At 24.7% G+C, this 22947-nt stretch overlaps 1 protein-coding gene across 2 annotated transcripts in view; it reads left to right on the top strand.

Moving 5' to 3' along the window:
* The window catches only part of LOC117176178 (putative sodium-dependent multivitamin transporter), a 58599-nt gene that overhangs the window by 5153 nt on the left and 30499 nt on the right, over positions 1–22947 (top strand). The window contains exons 2-5 of one of the 2 annotated variants that reach the window (XM_033366277.1): positions 11583–11651; positions 11814–12256; positions 14560–14686; positions 18074–18295. In XM_033366277.1, coding sequence (XP_033222168.1) covers positions 14567–14686; positions 18074–18295 — 342 coding nt within the window. In that variant the 5' untranslated portion in view covers positions 11583–11651; positions 11814–12256; positions 14560–14566. The remainder of the gene's footprint in view (positions 1–11582; positions 11652–11813; positions 12257–14559; positions 14687–18073; positions 18296–22947) is intronic. The other variant, XM_033366276.1, reaches the window with a different exon arrangement.

Here is a 22947-nt window from a genome sequence, read left to right as displayed (position 1 = left end):
GTGCCTCTGAGGTTAGGGATATAATTAAGAACTTAGAAAATGGTAACGCTGAAATGCTTAAATACGGTGGTGACTACACAATTACAAGTTGCACAGCGATTATTGTCCTAATGTACAAAAGAAAGGGAGATAAAAGCATCTGCAACATTTACAGAGGTATCAACTTATTATAAATACCTTAAGTAAAATATATTCAAAAATACTTATTCTTTGGGTAATGAAAATAACAGAAGGAAAGATATGAGAAGTCCAAAGTGGTTTTATGGCAGGAAGATCAGCTACGGATCAAATATTTAGCTTAACCCATCAACTGCTGGCGGTACCGTATGGTACCACGAGTCTTGTCTCTTTTGAATCAGTTAAATCAGTTAAATTTCAATGAGTTATTTGAACTATTAGTTATTTAATTAATTAGTTAAATTAGTTAATTAGCTTATGTTACTTAAAGTAATATAACTGAAACATCTTAAGAAAAAAAGTTTCCTGTGCATTTGTTGATCTAGAAAAAGCGTTTGACAACGTGGATAAAAGTAAACTTTAAGAACTCCTGAAAGAGTACGGAGTCAATGCATGGCTCTTACAAGCAATAAAAAAATATATGCTGGTAGCAAAACGATTGTAAGGCTTAATGGAAAACAGAGGGACTGATTCGATATTATGTAAGCTAATAGATGAGGATGCGTTATGTCCTGGTGGTTATATTTAGAGCAAACTTAATGCATGCATGCTGAACATGGGCCTTTAAATTAATGTATAAATAAAACAAAAATGATGGTGTTCGAAGGAAAGAATCATAAAACAATATGCACCATTGTCTTAAATGATGAGAGAATAGATCAAGTTGAGAAGTACGTATATCTCGGTAGCCTATTCACAATAGTGACGGAAAGATAGATGAGGAGTTAGATAGGCGCATAAATGATTTAAAAATATTTTAATATAAGATTGCATAACAATGATCCTTCATTTCAAAAAGTATCCTTATATTAATCAAATTATGAAAATTCATTGTTTTTTTTGCATATAATATTTTAAAATGAAAATTGATCTATTCTATTTTTGGTTGAAAATTGGTGGCTTTTAGTGGAAAATTCAAATATCTGGTTCCTTTTTAGTTTAAAATTCTACTCATGTTGGAAATTCGACTTTTTTATAGAATGCAATTGTTTCTAATTATTTATTTATTATTTTTAATATCAACTTCTTAATTTTTCGATCAGAATTCATCTATTTTTCAATGCAAATTTAATTACTTGGTTGAAAGTTTATATCGTTCGTTAAAAATGAATTTTTTTATTGAAGAGTAATAATTTTAAGGAAGTACCCTCGGTACGTAGCAAGTCAGTTGAAAGAACGCTTCGATTTGTTATTGACTCACACGGTCACATTCATAAGTTTGACTTCATCGCGTGTGAACACGCGTGTTATTCGAAATTCGCGCATAAACTAGAGCACGCGAAACGGATGCGACATTGCCATACCTTGCGTTCACTAACGTCAGTCATACATTTACGGTATAAATAATTATTTTTCTATTTTTATAGGCTCTGAATGATACTTTTTGAAACAGATATGGATTTCGGATAACAATCTATATATGTCAGAATTATTTCAGAATTGTTTCATTTTTCAATCTTCTTATTTACTACAAAAAGTACGTCTTCTCATAAGACCACATGTTATTTTCAATTATTGATTTCTCGACTATGAAGCTCTGAAAGGGTCCAAAATTTTAACCAGAGCTTCTGTGCATTTTAAGGGGGGATCCCGTGTAGCAGTTTAAAAAAATAGATTTTTTGTTTGTTTGCTTAACCAATAGTTTGGCATCCAAAAAATATACAGCAAATGCCGAAAACATATGATTTTGGTATTTGACCGATCAAGTTGAATTTGCGTGTACACATCGCTGAAATGTTTCATTTGTTGTAAACCACTCTAAATTGAAAAAAAATTTGGAAACAAATTTAAGCAAATTTTTGTGTAAAAATCGGGTTTTTTTTCAAATGGCCGCCATTTTGTGAAATATTAATATTTTTCAAAATTTTTTTGGTTCACCGATTAACTAAGGATCCAAAATTTAAAAATGTTTTTGATTTGTTTATTTTAGACTCATGAGTGAGAAGCTAGAACTCGGGCAAATTGACCCATCGAATTTGGACATGTTGCACATCCGCCCTTATAAATAAAAATATTATTGATGTATCAGGCTGAAATGAATTTGTTTTATACTTAAAGAGTACCTTAATAAACCACACAAGTTTTAGAAAACAATTGTTATTATTTTTATCCCCAAAAAAATGGTCAAAATACCTTAATTTTCACGACGTTGAAGTTTGCCACAGATATGGATTTCAAAGTTGTGTAATTAATATAAAAAAAACTAAGAGTCACATCGAAAAAGTAAAAACACTTTTGGATTCGTCTCGGAAATATCTCGATGTATATTTTTTGTTTTTTTGTTTAAACAATTACGCAATTTGTTATTTTTCTGCAATTGTTATAAACAAGGTATGCATCGGATCGAAAAACCAAGTGCACCAATGCATTCCTCTCAAAAAAATCTAGATGTGCATTTTTTTGTTTTTTCGTAAACCCATTTTTTAAACAATTAGAGCATTTGTTGTTCAGCGCTGTGTTGATCCGTGTCCGTAGATATGGATTTCAAAAATGTGTAATTAATATAAAAAAAACTAAGAGGCACATCGAAAAAGTAAGAACACCTCTGGATTCTCTTCGGAAATATCTCGATGTGCATTTTTTGTTTTTTTGTTCGAGATATTTCCGAGACGAATCCAAAAGTGTTTTTACTTTTTCGATGTGACTCTTAGTTTTTTTTATATTAATTACACAACTTTAAAATCCATTTCTGTGGCAAACTTCAACGTCGTTACTTTTCAGGCTGTTACATGGAAGTCCCCCCTTAATACAACTGTCATCCAAATATCAAACGATTCTCGTTTGTAATTCTATTACCGAGGGTACTCCCTTCATTGAAAATTGATTGAAAAATTAGCTATTTTGTTGTAAATTCGTTTTTCTAGGGCTCAAAATTAATTTCTTTCTCTGGTTGAATATTATTTTTTTAACCCATTAACGCCCAAAACACCGAAAAATTAAGCTTAACTTTGATGATGCATTTGCAGTAGTAGACATGTCGCGTATGTTTGAAACTCAACATACTTTTGTTTTCAAGACCGCTCTACAAGATAAAATTGTCAAAATAATTGCTCGTTCACCAGGAAATTCAATATGGCGGCATTTATGACACAAGACATGGAAAAATTTAAGACAATAAATTTTTGCTGCTGGATTTCGTATCGACAAATTTTTTTAATGTAACAAAATTAGTGCACAAAAGTGCACAAACTTGTTTAATTTTCGAAAAATGGAAAACAATCTTTTAGTAAATTGTTGCAATTTGAAGTTTTTGCAAGATGCATATGCTTTCGTAGGTTTTTGTGTCCGCTAAGTACGAATCTGGCGTCAAATTCACAAAATCAATGTGTTAAAACCATTTTTTTTTTAATTTTTAAGAAATTATTGCAATATTCCCTTCCGTCAGCCGCCGTATTTGACGGTTCGAAGGATAAACAATGACGTAGCCGAAGAGCAGTTTACTACTAGTGTTCACTGGGCAAATGACTTGGGCAAAGAAAAAATGGATTTCACAAATCTGATACATCCAATGCTAAGAGTTCATTCTAGTCCCAGAAAGTATTCAAAAAGAGACGAAAGATTTTTCAGAACAGTTCTAAAGAATGCAAAAATACAAAAAAATTATAAAATAACTTTTTTTAAATTTAAAAAACAAACAAATACGAAAAAACAAAAAAAAGAAGATAACAAACAATAAAGAAAATGTCTATCCTTCGACATCCACGTGGTGACAGTTGGTAAACGTCAAATATGACTGCTGCCAAAAGGGAATATTGCAACAATTTGTTAAAAAATATTTTTAACACATTGATTTTGCGAATCTGACGGCAGATTCATACTCAGCGGGCACAACAACCAACGAAAGCATATGCATCTTGCAAAAACTTCAATATTGCAAAAATTTATTTATAAATTGCTAAAACAATTATTTAAACATATTAATTTTGCAAATTTGACGCCAGATTCGTACTCAGCGGGCCCAAAAATCATAAAAAGCATATGCATCTTGTGAACAATCTAATTCTTCGGAATAATTTGTTTAAACAAATTGCTTAAACGAATTAATTTTGCAATTTTGCGGCCAGATTTGTAATAATTGACACGAAAAACTATGAAAAAAATATATAGGTTGTTTGGGTAATAGTCAAATTAATTTCTGTCCCTTGAGGGTAGAAATAACCATTTTTTTTAAATTCGCCATTTTGAGACATCCATCTTGAATTTCAAAGTTGTTGTTTTTCATTTTTCGAAAGTTCAAGATGTGTGTGCACTTTTGTGAAGCAATTTTGTTACATTCAAAAGATTTTTCGATACAAAATCCAGCAACAAAAGTTTGTTGGCTTAAATTTTTCCGTGTTTTTTGTTATAAATGACGCCATATTAAATTTCCTGGTAAACAAGCAATTATTTTGACAACTTTATCTTGTAGAGCGGTCTTGAAAACATAAGTATGTTGAGTTACAAATATATGTGACTGTTTTACTACTGAAAAAGCATTAGAAAAGTTGTGCTTAGTTTTTCGGTCTTTTGGGCGTTAATGGGTTAAAGGGAAAATTTAACTATTCAATTCTTGATTAAAAAATTATATTTTTCAGTTGAAAGTTTGCCTTCTTTGATGGAAATTAATCTTATTTGTTAAAAGTTAATCTATTGGTTGAAAATTCAATTACTCTAGTTAAAAATTCATATTTTTAATTGAAAATTCATCTATTTGGTTTAAATTTCAACTATTCGAGTTGAGAATGTAATTAATATTTCAAAATTAGTTTATTTTTTAATTATTATTTATTTACTGAAAAATTAACTATTTAAATATAATATTCCATCGTCTTGGTTGAAAATTCATCTGTTTGGTTGAGAATTAATTTTTTGTACTGACGATTTAACTGTTCGATTTTTGGTTTAAAAAATTTATCTTTTTGGTTGAAAATTCAACTATTCCATTTAAATATTCATCATTTTAGTTGAAAATTCATATCTTTTGTTTAAAGCTCAACTATTCTAGTTAAAGATTCACCTTCGTAATTAAAAATCCGTCAGTTTGGTTGAAAATTAATTTTTTAAATGAAAATTTAACTATTCGATTTTTTGTTAAAAATGGATTTTATTTTAGTTAAAAATTCAACAATTTCGTGAAAAATATGTCTTTTTTTAAATTCAACTCTTTTGTAGAAAGTTCATGTATTTTATTCAAGATTTGTATTTTTTGGTCAAAAACTAATCTCTTTGTTGGAAATTTTGTTGTTTGTTTGAAAATTAATCTTTTTGTTTTAAAGACTCGTCATTTTTGTTGAATGTTAAACTCTTTTGGTAAAAATTCTTTTTTTTTAATTTGGTGGAAAATTAATTTTTTCACTCAAAATCTAAATATTTCCTTTTTGACTGGAAAACTGATTTTTTTTTAGTTCAAAATTCAACTATTTGGAAAAATAGATCCAATAATTTTTGTAATTGTTATTCAAATTCATTGACTTCAAAGACAAATTAAAAAAGTTATTAATTGTGTTTTTATTATATTTCATTATTTAATTAATTGTGTTTTTATTATATTTCATTATTTAATTAATTGATGCCTTTATTATATTTAAGAATATCTTGTAATATAATTTGTCAACGCTTTATAAATTAAGCATCTTAATTGATTTCCTGAACATATTTTTTACATTAAATTTTGTTTTTGATTGGTATTCAGTTAATTTTATACAATCAGAGTGACATGTATTAGAATAGAATTTGCCAGTGCAGATCTGCAGTGTTGAGTTTGCAGGCGCCTTATCCATTAGCTTAGATTTCAATTGTCGTGTCGGCCACCACTGTTGCTGTGGATTTTATTGGGTCAATGGAGCAAGACTTTATAAAAGTTATGGAATTTTAATAAAGAACGAATTACTCTAATTTCTCGTACGTTAGATTATTCTAATTAAAACATTCATAAAGCAAGTAAAGAAGCTAAAAAGTCTCAAATTAAAAGCGTCCAAAGTTGTAATTTTTACCATGTTAAAAACTGTTTAAATATTTAATTTTATTGTTTCCATGAACAGGGTGGCCGCAGATCAGGAGAAATTTCGAAATTACGGATAACCTGGAAATCAGGAAAAAGTCCAGGAATTTTTATGGTTAAGGAAAGTCCAGGGAAAACTGAAGGATTTAAAAAAAATTCAATATGCAGGAAATTTCTGTAGCAATATAATTGTCAATAATGATCAGGGCTTCCCATTACTCACACTTTTTAAAATAAACATATCTATTTTATGGCATTTAAAAATATATATAACATTTTTAACAAATTTAAAGAATTTGAAGGGATTTCAAAGGTTTTTTGAGATTAAGATTTATCGAAATATTCTTTAAAAATCTAATAAGTGCATTTTTGTAAAAGGATTTTATTTTTAATTATCATTTTTTGATACCATTTTTTTTAATATATTCAAAATGGTTACAATTTATTTTCAATTTTAACGTAGTTGTAATTTTTTCAAATTTTTACATTGATATTTTTTAGAATCTTCATCATTTAGTGACAGAAATTTGTTTGGAATTATTAGCAAAAAATGATTGTCATACTGTGATATCGCTTGAATCTTGATTTTCACGGAACAGGATAATTTTTTTGAACTAAACAGTTTTTATTCTCATTCCGTATCTTCAGATCTCGGGAGTAAGTTTTTGTTTATGAAAAAAAATTGAAAATTCTTTTTTTTAATCCTATCCAAAGCCGATTTTGAAAACCACAAAATTTTAGTTCAAAATTCTCAGTCGCTTTTATTGAAATTAGCCAACTTTTTTGCATCAAACTTTATTTACTCGAATTTAGAAGCTTATCATCTCGGAAGCATGATTGTATTTTTCCCTGAACTTAAATAAATGTTTGTTCTCAAACTTTTTTGGTCTCAATTGAGCAATAAATACTTCGGCTCGAGAGTAGTCATTTTTTTTTATCTTTAAGTAGTGATGTCGATTTTACAGAATGTTTTTTCGCTCTTGAAAAATTCCGATTTTGTTGGTTATCTATAGTTCTGTACCTTTCACCATTCAATAATTATTTTTAGATATCATAGAATTGCACGGAATTTTATCATGTTTTATTGTATTTCAAATAAATTATTTACAAGAAATTAGAGATTCCGTAACACTTCAAAGATTTTCAAATATTTCAAGCTATTACAACAGATTTTAAGAATTTTAAGGGTTTTAAGATATTTAAAAATTTTACAAGAAATTTTTAAAAGACTTCAATAACTTAAGGAGATTTTAAAGGCTTTTAAATATTTTAGAGTATTTAAAAAAATGCCAAGGAATTTTTAAGAGCATTACAAAATTTCAAGGCATTTTCAAGGCATTACACAAATGTCAAGGTATTCTAAAAGTTTTCACAGGTTTTGAAGTAATTTAGGGTATTTTAAAAGATTCCAAGGGATTTTCATTGATTTCAATAATGTCAAGGGATTTTAAAAAATTAGTAAATATTGTAGGGTATTTCAAAATAGTCCAAGGCATTTTCAAGAGATTGACATAATTTTAAAGAATTTCCAAGAATTTTAATCATTTTAAGGGATTTGAAAAAATTTCGCGCGGTTGTAAAGATTTTATTAGAATTTCGGAATATATGAAACGATTTTACAGAATCTAGAAGGTTTTAAGTTATTTTAAAAGTATCCAAGAGATTTTATAAGATTTTTGAGAATTTTAACGGTATAATGAAATTTCAAAAAATCCAAGGAATTTTTAGAAGCTTTAGAAAGCTTTACGGGATTCCTAAGGATTCGAAATATTTTCGGGTATTTTAGAAGATTTCAAAGAACCTTCAGCAGATTTCAATAATTTAAAGGCTTTTAAATGAATTTAAATATTTTAAGGTATTTTTTAAAATTATAAATAATTTTAAAGAGCTAGAAAACATTTTAAGGGATTTTAAAAGATTTTTAAGGATTTGAAATTTGTTAAGGTATTTAAAAATATTCCAAGGAATTTTTTATTGATTTGCATAATTTAAAAGAATTTAAAAGCATTTGTAATATTTTAAGGTATTTTCAATAGCTTTAAAAAGCTTCATAGGACTTAAAGATTTTATGTAGTTTGAAAAGATTCCAATAAATTTTGTATTGCTTTTAATCATTTGAAGGGATAGAATACTAAACAAAAAATATTTATTAAATATTTATCGCAACCATAAATCTGTTTTATAGTGTCTAAAAAAAACCCATTAGTAAAAAATTGGCGTTTGCGGGATTTTGTAGCTAATTATGATTTTTTGCGCTTTTTTATTATTTTTTTTAACATAAATTATTAGTTTATGTTTATAATTAGATGTTTAAATACATTTTTTAAACAATTTGTTATTTTTTTTAGCAATTTTCTCTTCGAATTTTCCGAATTTTTAAACTTATTTTCAACTTTTCAGTTACAGCGAGGCAATAATTAATTAAATTTGACATAAATCATGGTTTAAACCATTAATTATTATTTATAATAACATTTTCTTAGAATAATGTTAAAAAGTTTCATCTTTTCAAGAGTTTTCCACTGTTAAATTATTGTAAGATAGTAACTAATTTCAGCTAACAAAAATAATTGTTTGAACAATTTATTATTATTTTTAATAGCATTATCTTTGAGTATTAACCGAAATTTGTGGTTTTTTCTAAAATTTTCAACTTTTTATCCACTTTTCACTGGGAGTGAGGTAATAATTAATAAAAGTTAACATACATAATTGTTTAAATAATTTATTACCACTATTTCTAACTATCTTAGGTAATTGCTGGAAAGTTACAGTTTTGTCTGCAATTTTTTACTTTGATTTTGCTTTTTTGTTATAAACAAGTAATAAATAAACATTAAAGTAACTCATTCTTTAAAACATATCTTTTTTTGTGAATATATTTTTCTGTAATAAAATAGATACTGGAAATATTCTTCAAATTTTCTATATGCATCATATTCAATGTACATTTCCCTTGAACTAGTTTCTGAAAGCCTTTTTGTTTAAATCAATATTAATATTTAATCCCCGGCTAAAAAGTCAAAGAAAAACTGAAAATTGAAGAAAAGTCCATACCTTCCTATCATAAATCTAAGAGAAGATAGCTTTAAACAATAATATTTTTTAACTTGCATAATTAATTATCTTACTAAGTAAAAAGTGGGCAAAAGTAAAATTTTCATAAAAAATCGGAACTATCTAGAGTTGCTGTACGAGAAGATTGTTATAAAAGATAATTATTTGTGTAAATAATTATTTTTTTTACATTGGATATTATTATTTGCTCTAAGTGAAAAGTGGACAAAAAGTTGAACATTTCAGAAAAAACGGCAAGTTTCTAACATTATTCGAAGAGAATATTATGAAAAAAAAAAAATAAATTGTTTAAATAATTATGTTTGTTATTTTTAGGTAATTATTACCTCACTCTATTTGAAAAGTGGACAAAAAGTGAACAATTTTAGAAAAGGTTGCAACTTTCTAGCATTATTCTGAAAGAATTTTAATATAAATAATAATAAATATTTTAAGCAATGATTTATGTCAAATTTAATTGACAATTGCCTCGCTCTAACTTAAAAGTTTTAAAAAAAGTTGAAAATTTCGAAAAAAACGCGACTTTCTAACTCCATTTTATGAGAAAATTACTATAAACAATAATATATCGTTTAAACAGTTTATGTAAATATAAACTTATCAGTAGAAAGTACTATTTGTTCCATTAGAAACAATTTTTTTAAAGAAGTAACAAAAACATCTAAATCAGTGCCAAAAACTTGCAAAACACAATTTTTCGCTTATGGGATTTCTTTGGGATTCTATAAAACAGACTTATGGGAGTGACAGTTAAGAAATAATTTTTTATTTGTATTCAATTGCTAATTTAAAAACTAGATATTGATTTTCAACTCGATTCACCTAATATTTACGATTCTGAACAAAATTTACTAAAAAATTTTTCTTATGGCAAATACGTGTTAAGCTTACGGAAGGCTCACGGAACCTTGAAATATCATTTAAACAACGAATTTATTCTGCTGTAGATTCGAAAAATATCAGTGCGGTATGCATGAAAATTCGATGACAAAAATTTGACCATCCTAATGGGCATATTATCAGTCATTACTTGCAAAGATTAGTTCTTATTTAAGAAAGACTATTATAGATCAATAATCTCTGATGAGCCTGAAAATTTCTTCGAATCCACACAAAAACATATCCATTTTTTTGTAACAAAATGGTATTTAGAGGTGCCGCAAAAGTCTCATGCTGTTTAACACGTATTTCCCATAAGAAAAGAGACGGTTTTGATTATTATATTCAGAATCGTCATTATTAGCTGAATTGTTTTAAAACTCAATATTTCTCTTTAGAAACAGACATGGGATACGAATAAAATATTAATTTTTAAATATCAATCTCAAAAATTATTTTTATAGGTTCCTAAAAAAACCCCATAAGTGAAAAAATAGGTTTTGCGAGTCTTTTGCGCTAATTATGACTTTTGTATTTTTTTAAATACAAATTGTTTCTAATTCATAAAATGCTACTTTATACTGATAATTATATGTCTAAATAAATTGTTTGAACAATTTATTATTGTTGTTATTATTGTTAATAATGTTATCCTTGGATAATACTAGAAGGTGCGGTTTTTTCTGAAAATTTAAACTTTTTGTCCATTTTTCAATTGCGGTTTTTCTAAAATCTTTAACTATTCGTCTAATTTTCACTTCTGTTAGAGAGGTAATAATGAATGCAAATTAATAAAAATAGTTGTTTAAACAATTTATTATTGTTTATATCTATCTTCTATTAGATAAGTGCTAGAAAATTGCGTTGTTTGCTTAAATAATTATTTTTACTAAATTGAATTAGTTATGAAAAGTAGACAAATAGTTGTTAATTTCAGAAAAACTGCAACTTTCTACATTTTTCAAATTGAATATTAATAATAATAAATTATTTAAACAATTAATTTTGTTAATTTTGATTAATTATTTAACTTAGCTTAATTGAAAATTTGACAAAAAATGGAACAATTTTTTTCAAACTGCAATTGTCTAGCATTATTCGAAGAGAATATTATTAAAAATAATAATAAATGATTGAAACAATTATTTTTGTTAATATAAATTAAGTATTACCTTACTCCCTTTGAAAATTGTACAAAAAGTGGAATAGTTTTTAAAAACCGCGACTTTCTATCTCTATTGTAAGAGAAAATTGCTAAAAACTTTTGCGTCAAACACTCGCAAAACCCATCTTTCACTTATGTGGTTTTTTAGGACCGTATAAAACAGACTTATGAGGATGACATTCAAAAAGTAGTATTTTCTTCGTATTCTATGGTTATTTCTGAAGACACGTGTTGAGTTTGAACTCGATTCAGCCAACTCTAAATATAATTTTTTTTAAATTGTTATATATTTTTGTGGGTTAGAACAAATATCCGGGAAATTTGCATCCAAATTCGAGAAAAAAAAGAAGTTAGAACATCCTACTTCGCAAGGTAAATTATAAAGATCGAAGTAGTATTTTTATTAATTCTGCAACAGTCTTTCTTCAAGGTCCTTGGCAATTTGAAATTATTTTCTTCTTTTTTTAAGTAGTAAATCGTTTTATTACAAGAAAAAGGTATTTAATATTTTTAAATCTCTTTTTTCTTTTACAGCTGACGATTTAAAAAAGATCCTCTAAACATGAAAGTCCACGTGACATTCCGAATGAAAAAAAAACTTCGTTTGCATCACAACCGCCACACGCGCTTTTAAAACCAAGTGCGCAATCGCTGAAAGTCAGTAACGTAGGAAAATCTTTAAGAATTCTGAAGTTTATTTTCAAATTTTGCAAGATAAAGAGATAATCGTGTACATTTTTATCAAAGTGATCTATCACTATTTAAATTTTGTAATATTCAAACTTGTATTGACATCAGTAAAATGTTGACTTTCAGAAATTAAAAATTTCGTTATAGTTTACTCAGTTTTATGTTTATCTACTTCACTGTCGTAAGGCAATCTGAAGAATAATTTAACGTTAGTGTAGTACAAATACATCAGGAGAAAGGTCAGAATTTTTTGCCGGTACGGAGCCTCACAGAACTGAATTAAATAGGTAAAAACAATTTCAAAATATTATAATTTTTTACATAACTGCTCATAAATTATTAATTAGGCATTTTAATAAATTAAATTTTTGTTTTTCTGATATTTTGTGTATGATAGTTTATTTCCTCTTTGTTGTAAAGTCGACTAAGTAATTATTTTTGTTTTACGCCATGTCATATTGAAAGAGAGATTATCTATCATTCATTTAATAACATAAGTTGAGTCAAAGTTGTGTTGTAAAGTTTATATTTGTTATTTTTACGTAATTTATTTTCAAATTGGTTGAGTTTTTAAATTTCATTATTGTATTAAAAGTATTAAAAACTCATTTAGAAACCGGTCAAAGGTGTTCGAAGAAAGTTAGAAAATGTAAAATTTAATTCTATAAAATTTTGTATCTTTATTGTGCTATTTATCTAGTATTAAACTCGGTTTTATATTCACAATAAAGATTACATTTTTTTACTGAAGAATCATAAAATTCAGATTGCAGGGATTCAGTTATCATACTTATCTTTTGTTTAAAAAAAATTATTTTATCTTTTAGTTAAATCTCAAGAATCTGAGAGATGTTGTAATTGCTCTTAGAAGTCCCTGCATTAATAATAATATAAGTATAATAATTTTAAAAACTAAGAATTTTAAATAATTGGAAATCACTTTCCAACATTTTTAAATATTTAAAAACAGGACAACTGTAAAATCCCGAAAAATAAAATTCTCGACACTAAAATTTCCATATTGGAAAATTCTCGCTTAATAAAAGTTCCTAATAATAAAATTCTCGAACAATTTATCATAATAGAATCCGCTAAAAGTTAATAATATTACCGAATTGAAAAATTCCCGAATAATAAAATTCCTGAATAATAAAATTCCCGAATTTGAAAATTTCCAAAGAATAATATTCTCGAAAAGTTAAATTTCGAAAATGTTTGGAAAATTCCCGAACAATAAAATTTCTGAATAATAAAACTCACGAATTGGAAAATTCCCAAATAATAAAATTCCCTGAAAGTTAATTTTTGAGAAATTTTGGAAATTTGCCATATAATAAAGTTCCCGAATGGGAAAATTTTCAAATAAGAAAATTCCTGAATTATAAAATTCCCAGATTGGAAATTTCACAAATAATTAAAAAATCCCAAAAAGTTAATAATATTACCGTATTGGAAAATTCCCGAATAACAAAATTATCGACAGTTTATAATAATACCGAGTTTGAATTCCCGAATAATAATATTCCCGACAGAAAATTGACGAATTATAAAATATTCGTACCAGAAAATTCCCTAATTACAAAATTTCCCAATTCAAATAATTATAACACTGTTCTTTTTTTAACAAATATGCTTCATTTATTAAAAATACATTAGTGAAATATTTTTATACAATAATTATTTTAAATGTTTTCAATTCATAAAATTATTGTTTCAATTTAAAATTTTAATAATTGATAACTAAATATTTCTGGATGACAATCTTTTCAATTATTTTTATTTTACATTCAAACATCAATTTTAGAAACTTTAAACATTAAAAATAATTTTTTAAATACTTGATTATTGTATTTTCAATAAATAAATCATTTTCATTACAACAAATTTTAATCTATTTAATTCGGAAATTTTATAATTAGGGAATTTTACCGTCGGAAATTTTATTATTCTACAATTTTACAATTCGTTAATATTATAAACTTTCGGGGTTCTTATTATACGACAATATTATCGTTCGGGAATTTGATTTTTCAGGATTTTTCAGTGAATATTTAAATTACTGACAGGAAAGTGCCGAATGATAAAATATCCGAAGCAGAAAATTTCCGAATTTAAGCAATAAATTTTTGCTACAAATATTATTTATTTATTAAAAATATAATAAACAAATATTTGTATGTAAAGTACACATTTTTAATGTTTAAAGTTTCTGAAATTATTGTTTTAATTTAAAATAACAGTAAGTGGAAAAAATATATTTCTGGATGAAATTTTTTTTCAATTCTCTGTATTTATTTAAAATTCAAGTAACAATTTAAAAAAAAAACTTTAAACACTAAAATAGATGTTTTTCTATAAAAATATTTTTTATTTTGTTTTTAATAAACATATTTTATTTGAAAAAAGTTTTAATTACATTATACTCTGGAATTTTACAATGAAGGGAATTTTATTTTTCGGAAATTTTCAGTTGTCCCCAAACTAATATAATAATTTAAACTTTAAATTTGTCCATTCTAGTTTAAGAAATATTAAATTCAAATACAATTAATAATTGAATAATTGAATAATGATATTGTTTATTTTTCAGAAAAATTATGGAGAGTACAGCAACTTTAGGATGGGTCGACTATTTAGTTATTGTATTAATGCTCTGCGTGAGTACCTCAATCGGTATTTATTACAGACTCACTGGCGGTCGACAGAGGACGACAGAGGTAACTTAACAAAAAATTGTAAATTTTAATTGGCCTTGAAGTTTGAAGGTGCAATCAAAGGAAATTAAACTTTGACCTTTCTTCTATGAATAATGAATGAATTTCCTGTGCATTTAGATCTCAAAATCAACCCAGGTCATATTTGTTTTACTTGTATCCTAATAATTAAAACAGGGTGTGCACTCTAATTGGAAAACCTATAAATTTGAAGGAATTTTTTGAAAATTTGAATCATTTTTTTTTCTTAATCGTAATATGAAATTTAATAATAATGATTCTACATTTGTAAAAGTAACTTTAAATACTGTAATGAAATATTTTGTCGGAATTTCATTTTTTGTTATTTGAAAATATTTTTTCTGCCTGAAAATTTAATCATGGTAGTTGCATATTCCACTATTTTAGTTAAAAATCGATCTCTTTGGATGAACTTGAATTTTTTGAAATCAAAATTTAACTATTCAATTTTTGTTTAGAATGTCCTCTTTTTTAGCTCAAAATTCATCTTTTTGTTTGAAAATCCAATTTTTCCAGTTGAAGGTTCATCATTTTAGTTGAAAATTAATCTTTCTGTTTTAAAATCTATCTATTGCAGTTGAAGATTAATATTTTTAGTTAAAAATTTATCACTTCACTAAAAATGTAATAATTCCTTTTTTGGTTAAAAAATTATCTTTTTTAATTGAAGATTTTTACTATGTAAAGTTAAATATTGATCTTTTTGGTACAATATTATTTTTGTTGTTTTTGAATTCACTTCTTCGTTTAAAAGTCTAACTATTCTATTTTAAATTCGATTTTTTTTATTTGAAACATTAAAAATTTTGTTGAAAATTTCTTGCTTTTTTTGCTTGAAAAAGAAATTGGTTTGCAATTTTTTAAGCAAAATATATTTAAAATCTTAAAAATAAAATTATTTTTTTAAATTAATTTTTTTTAATTAATTTTTTTAAATTAATTTTTTATCACAAAAAATACTAGCTAACTGTCTTAACTTGTTAAAAAATTAATAATTTTGTACCCATAATTAAGTATATAAAATATAAATTGAAGTTTAAAATGACATCTTCATTGACCTGAAAAAATTGTCATTTTCCTTCTTAAATTTTGGCTTTAAAACCAAAATTTGACCATTTTTAGAAATGTTTTAAAGTTAAAAAAATTTCTTCCTAAATTTTGCACATATATAATTTATCTATATTATTATAAATAATTTATTAATCAATTTAAATTTAATATTAGATTTTCTATAATAATTCTCTTTGCCTAAGATTTTAGGAAAATTCATAAACTTTAAGATACACCTCACGGTTATATTAATTTAATTAATAAAAGTTAATAGTCTAAAATTGAAATACTTTTTACATTTAAATTTAATTTTTAATTCATATATTAATTTATTTTATTCTATTCCCCTACCCCCTTTATTAGAATATTCATATTATAATAATATTTGTATATACATACAAATTTTATTTAAATTTTTAATTTAAATATATTTTAATTATTAAGCAAAATATATTTAAAATCTTTAAAATAAAATTAATTTTTTTAAATTTATTTTTTATTTTAAAAAAGATCTTTTTTGAAAAAAATTGGTTTACAATTTTTTAATTGATTTTAAAAAATTTTGAATTTCTGCTTTCGATAGAAAAGCATTGGTTTGTGCAATCAATTATTTATTTTCAAATTCAATATTTTGCTTGAAAATTTAAATATTTTGTTGAAACTTTTTTTTCTTTTTTGGGACAATATTGATTTTTTTATCGAAAAGGTAACTATTGAATTGTTTTTTTATTCGAAATTCATTTTTTTAATTGAAAATTTAACTATTCCATTTTTGGTTAAAAATAAATCTTTTTTGTTGAAAATTAATTTCTTTCGTTAAAAGTCGAACTATTTCGTTGAAAATTCAATTTTTTATTTAAAAGTTTAACTAATTCATTTTTGGTTGAATATTTATTTCTTTAGTTGAAAATTGATCTCCTTTGGTATAAAATTATTCTTTTTGTTTGAAAATTCATTTCTTTGGCTGGAAATTCGTGTTTTTTTTATCGGGTTGAAAATTAATTTTTTCAACTGCAAACTGAAGTATGCATTAAAAATTTCAGTTAAAAGTGTATTTATATTTATATTAGGCTCTAAAATATTTTTGGAAGCCTTATATTTTTTAAAGGGCCTTATCGAAACCCCCCCCCCCCCCTTATGTGTTTTCTTGAAATTTCATTTTTTTAGTAGGAAAATCATATTCTTGGTCAGAAATTCATCTTGTTGGTTGAAAAGTCTACTATTTCAGTAGATGCTTCGCTATTTTAGTTGAAAAAATCTTATTTTTGGTTTGAAATGCAACTCTTCAAGTTGAGGATTATTCATTTTGGTTGAAAATTTATCATTTTGTTTAAAAATGTGACTTTTTATATTATTTTTTTCTTGTTGAAAAATATTATTTTTTAACTGAAAATGTAACTATTCCAATCCAATGTTCCACCATTTTAATTGGAAATTAATCTTTTTGTTTGAATTTTTTTTCAATTGAAAATTTAACTATTAAATTTTGCATTGACAATTGATCATTCTAATTGAAAATTAATATTTTTATTTAGAATTCAACTATTTCAGATAAAGAATTTTCATTTTAGTTGAACATTCATTTCTTTTTCGTTTAAAATTCATCTATGCCAGTTAAAGATTCACCATTTTAGACTTTAGTTTAAAATTGATCTCTGAATCAGTTGGATTTATAAAAAATAATTTTCAATAAAAAACTTGATTCCTCAACTAAAACAGATTAATTTTCAACCATGCAGTTACATTTTTAACAAAAAAATTGCTTTGCTACCACAAAAGATGAATTTTGGATAAAATATATAAATTTGCAGACAAACTGATAAATTTTGTACAAAATTGTAGAAATTTTCTACAACATAGTTGAATTGTAAAAAATTTAATTTTTGACCAGGCAGTTGTATTTTCTACCCAAAAAGGTGAAATTCCTTCAGAAACAGATGAATTCTCAACAACATTTTTTAGTGAACAAAGAAAAAAATTCATATCAAACTGTTAAATTTTCAAGCCAAAAAGAAGAATTTTCAACTTAACAGTTGATTTTTTAACGAAAGAGTATGACTTTTTAACAAAATTCAACTATTTTGAACAGAACAATTCAATTTTGAACCAAATAATAAAATTTTGAACAAAATATTTAATAGTGTACTTATTTTGACGTAATTTTTCCAATTCGTGACACTATTTACATGATTTTTCATCTCTGAATTGAATCCGAGGCCTGAAATTACAGCATTTGAAAACATTTTAACAGTTTAAGCTTTGTTTTGTTTTAATTGTTTAAAAACTTGTTTATTAAGGTTATACATTGTTATTTTCCAGGAATATTACGCAGCGAACAAGTCAATGAATTTCCTTCCGATTGGGATGGCTCTCATGGTTTCCTTTATGTCTGCAGTAACCCTTTTGGGAGTATCTTCTGAAAATTACAGATTCGGTACTCAGTTTGTCGTAATAAACATTTCCTACTTCATCGGTACCCCAATCGTCTGCTATGGATTTCTGCCTGTTTTTTTTAAACTGCAGGCCACCAGTGCTTATGAGGTATTTAAAAAAATAAAATTTAGTCTTAAGGTAACCGGGGATTTAATTGAAAAATCGAGAATTTACTCCTCATCACGAAAAATTCAAGTTATCATTATTTCAATAATTTTTTTCATTTACAAAAAATTAGTTTTTACTTTATCCACAGGCGCAGATTTTCAAAATTATTTTATTTTTCTCTAATTAATAATTTATTATAGAATGTTTATTGTTTTCCATTATAAGATCAAACCTTTTGCAATTTTTTTTTCTCTGTGAGATTTTTTTCGCTTGACTTAAGTTCGATCATCGAATTGATGATATTTTAAACATACAGAAATAATCATTATCTCAATTTTATCAAAAAATTGATTTTTCACATTTTATTCGCTTACTCCTCTTGGAACTGGGAATTTTAGAAAATAGTTGACTTTATTTTAGGACAGAGGGTTTCGGTGAAGAAATATAATTTCACTTGGCACAGGGAATTTTTGAATTCATAATTTTAATTGAAAATTCATCTCAAGTTGAAAATATAACTTCTTTGTAGAAAAACAAATTTTTTAAACTAAAAATTTAACTATTCCAGTAGAAAATGAAACAATTTTCCTAAAAATTCATTGGTTTTTGTTATTATTCAGAATAACTGCAACTATTTAGTTGAAAATTGATATTTTTTATTCAGAAATTAAACTAGTTCGAAAATTTATCTTCTTGATGAAAAATTTGCTTTTTTTCTAGAAAATTAATCTTTGTATTTGAAAATCCATCTTCCTGGCCTAAAATTTAACTATTCCAGTTGAACATTTATCATTTTAATAGTCAATTCATCAGTTTGGTTGGAAATTAATTTCTTGAACTGAAAATTTAACTATTCCATTTTTGTTGAAAATTGATCTTTTCTAGTTCCAAATTCAACAATTTGGATGAAAAATTGTATTTTTTATTGAAAATTTAACTATTTCGTTGAAAATTCACGTGTTCTGTTTAAAAAAATGGATTTTTTGTAAAAAATTATCATTTTCTTTAAAGAATAATCTTCTTGTTTGAAAATTCTTCTTTTCTGTAAGAAATTCAAGTATTCCAGTTAAATATTTATCATTCTAGTTGTAAATTCCTCTTTTATGTTGGAAGCAAAATGATAAGGTTGAAATCTAAACTCTTTTGTTTACAATAATATATTTATTTTAAGATTCATCATTTTAATTCAACATTAATTTCTTTGGTTGAAATATGAGTTATTTGATTGAAAACTTCTGTTTTCTTTGGATGTTTTTTATTGACAATTTTTTTTTAAACTGAAAACGCAACTATTATTTCAGTTGGAATATTCCTTAATTTTAGTTAAAGATTCATCTCTTTGTTTAAACCTTTATTTTTTGGCTAAAAATTTCATTATTAATTTTGGTGTTGAAAAATGAACCTTTTTAATTGAAAATTCATCTTTTTGTGGTTTAAATTAATTTTCTTGGTTGGAAATTACTCTTCTTGGTCTATAATACAATTATTTTAGTTAAAGATGCAAAATGCCAGTTAAAAATTTATTTTCCCCGCTCAAAATTTAACTACCCCAGTTAAATATTAACAAATTTATTTGAAAATATATCACTTTCTTTGAAAATTTAACTATTTTTTGTGTGGAAAGTAATTTTTTTAGCTGAAAGTATAACTTATTCAATTTGACATTCCATAGTTTTAGTGCAAAATTATTTTTTTTTTTTGGTTAAACATTCATTTTTATACTTAAAATTTTATCATTTGCGGTTTGGTTGACAATTTATATTTTTTTAGTAAACATTTTTTTTCGAAAATTCAACTATTTCAGTTGAAGATTCATTGTTTTAGTTGAAAACTCTTATGTTTCTTTTAAAATTAATTTTTTGTAACTAAAAATGTTACTCTATTCCGTTTTTGGTTTAAAAATTATTATTTTTTTTTAGTTCAAAATTCAACTACTTGGCTTATAATTCATGTTCTTAACTAAAAATTTTACTATTCCATTTTCGGTTAAAAATGATTATTTTTTAGTTCAAAATTCAACTAATTGGTTGAAAATTTTTCTTCTTTAATTAAAGATTCAACTATTATTGCAATATATTTTTTTGTGTTGAAAACTAATTTTTTAACTGAAAGTTCAACTGTTCCATTTTTGGTAAAAAATTGATATTTTTAAGTGGAAAATTTAAGTATTTGTTTAAAAATTAATTAATTATTCAATTTTTTGTGTTAAATGATGTTTAGGATAAAAATAATGAATTAAAATTAATGTTACTATTCCGTTTTCGGTTTAAAATGTTTATTTTTTTAGTTCAAAACTCAACGAATTGGTTGAAAATTTTTCTTCTTAATTAAAGATTCAACTATTTCGTTAAAAATGTTATCTTTTGGCAGAAAATTAATCTTTTTATTTGAAAATTAATCTTCTTGTTTAAAAATTCATCTTTTTAGTTGATATTTGATTGTTCCAGTAAAATATTCATAATTTTATTTGAAAATTCATCACTTTGGTTGAAAATGAAACTATTTTTTTGAAAATATGTTTTTGTTTTTAATTAATTTTTTGAACTGAAAGTTTAAATGTTCCATTTTTGGTAAACATTGGTATTTTTTGGTAGAAAATTTAAGTGTTTGTTTCAAAATTAATTTATTTTGCAATGTTTTGCTTTTTTGTGTTACAGGATGTCTAAAGTAAAAAATATGAATTAAAATTAATGTTACTATTCCATTTTCGGTTAAAGATGTTTATTTTTTTTAGTTCAAAATTCAACGAATTGGTTCAAAATTTTTCTTCTTTAATTAAAGATTCAACTATTTCGTTAAAAAATTATGTATTTTGTGGAAGAATTCTATTTCTTGTTAGAAACTTAATTTTTTTTTTTGAAAATTAATTTACTTATTTAAAATTTCATATTTTTGATTGATATCCAAGTGTCCGAGTAAAATATTCATAATTTGATTTGAAAATTCATCACGTTGGTTGAAAATTAAACTATATTTTTTTTGAAAATCTTTTTTTTTGTGTTAAAAATTAATTTTTTCAACTGCAAGTTTAACTGTTCGATTTTTGGTAAAAATTGGTATTTTTGAGTTGAAAATTTAAGTAATTGTTTCCAAATTAATTTATTTTTTAATGTTTTGCTCTTTTGTGTTAAAGAATGTTTAGAATAAAAATTATGAAATAAAATTAATGTTACTATTCCATTTTCCGTAAAAAAAATTATTTTTTCAGTTCAAAATTCAACGAATTGATTGCAAATTTTTCTTCTTTAATTAAAGATTCAACTATTTCGTTACAAATTCATGTATTTTGTAGAAAAATTTTATTTTTTGCCAGAAAATTAATCTTTTTATTTGAAAATTAATCTTCTTGTTTAAAAATTTATCTTTTTAGTGTATATTTAAGTGTTCCAGTTAAATATTTATAATTTTATTAGAAAATTAATCACTTCGGTTGAAAATGAAACTATTTTTTTTGAAAATCTGGGTTTTTTCTTGTGTTGAAAATTAATTTTTTCAACTAAAAGTTGGACTGTTCCATTTTTGGTAAAAAAATTTGTATTTTTAAGTAGAAAATTTAAGTATTTGTTTAAAAATTAATTTATTTTTCAATGTTTTATTCTTTTATGTTAAAAGATATTCAGAATGAAAATTATGAATTAAAATAAATATTTTAGTTTGCATCTTGCAACACACTACTTTTTAAAAAGAACTAATTATCGTTACGAAAAATCACGAAAAATATAACCAGTTATTTTTACCTTTACTGATTCAAAATATAACTTTTTCTTAGTTATTATAAAAAAGATAGTATCATTACTTTTTTAGTTACTTTTATATTTTATAATTTATTATGAGATATATGTAACAAGAAAAACGCACAGTAAACCTTAGGATATGAAACCGTTGCATATCATTCTTATTATCGCAACTTCAAATAAAAATGACCCACTTTTGCGGATCATAATTTAAATTTTAGATAACTCAATCATATAGACATTATACCATGAAATGCTATGCCTCTGGGATTTCATTTTTTCTTTCTGAAAGTGGCTCTTCAGATTTAACTAGTTTTTACTCCCACTTCTGGAAGATTTAAAACTTCCCAGGGCCAGTAGATGAATGATAAACCATTAACTACAGCAGTTACATTTTTGGTAAAAAAAGCATTAAAAAGAACAAATAAATTTTCAACAAAATAGTTCAGTTTCAACCAAATAGATGATTTTTCAACAAAAATTAACAATCATCAACCAAAAAAATAAATGTGTAACGATGGTGTTTCAGTTTTGAGCAAGTCGGAAAATTTGTGAATTATTATTTTCTACCAAAAAGACGAATTTTCTACCAAATAGATGAATTTTCATTTGAAAAGATACATTTTAAAACCAAAATTCAACTTTCAACCAAAAATGAAATAAATAAATAGACAGTTAAAAAATTAATTTTCTAACAAAACAAAAACATAATTGCAACAAAATAGTTCAATTTTGAACCAAAAATATGAATTTTTTACTAAAATGATAATCGTCAACAACAAAAATGAATTTTATACAAAATGTTTAAATTTTCTACCAAAAAATTAATGTTTAACAGAGTAGTTAAACTTTCAACCAAACAGTTGATTTTTCTTTTAAAAAAGATCAATTTTCCAAAAATGCAGTTGTTAAACTTTG

The sequence above is a fragment of the Belonocnema kinseyi genome, chromosome 7 (assembly GCF_010883055.1).
Source record: "Belonocnema kinseyi isolate 2016_QV_RU_SX_M_011 chromosome 7, B_treatae_v1, whole genome shotgun sequence".
Taxonomy (NCBI): Eukaryota; Metazoa; Arthropoda; class Insecta; order Hymenoptera; family Cynipidae; genus Belonocnema; species Belonocnema kinseyi.
Note: the sequence above shows the minus strand (reverse complement) of the source record. Positions and strands in the feature narration are given on the sequence as shown.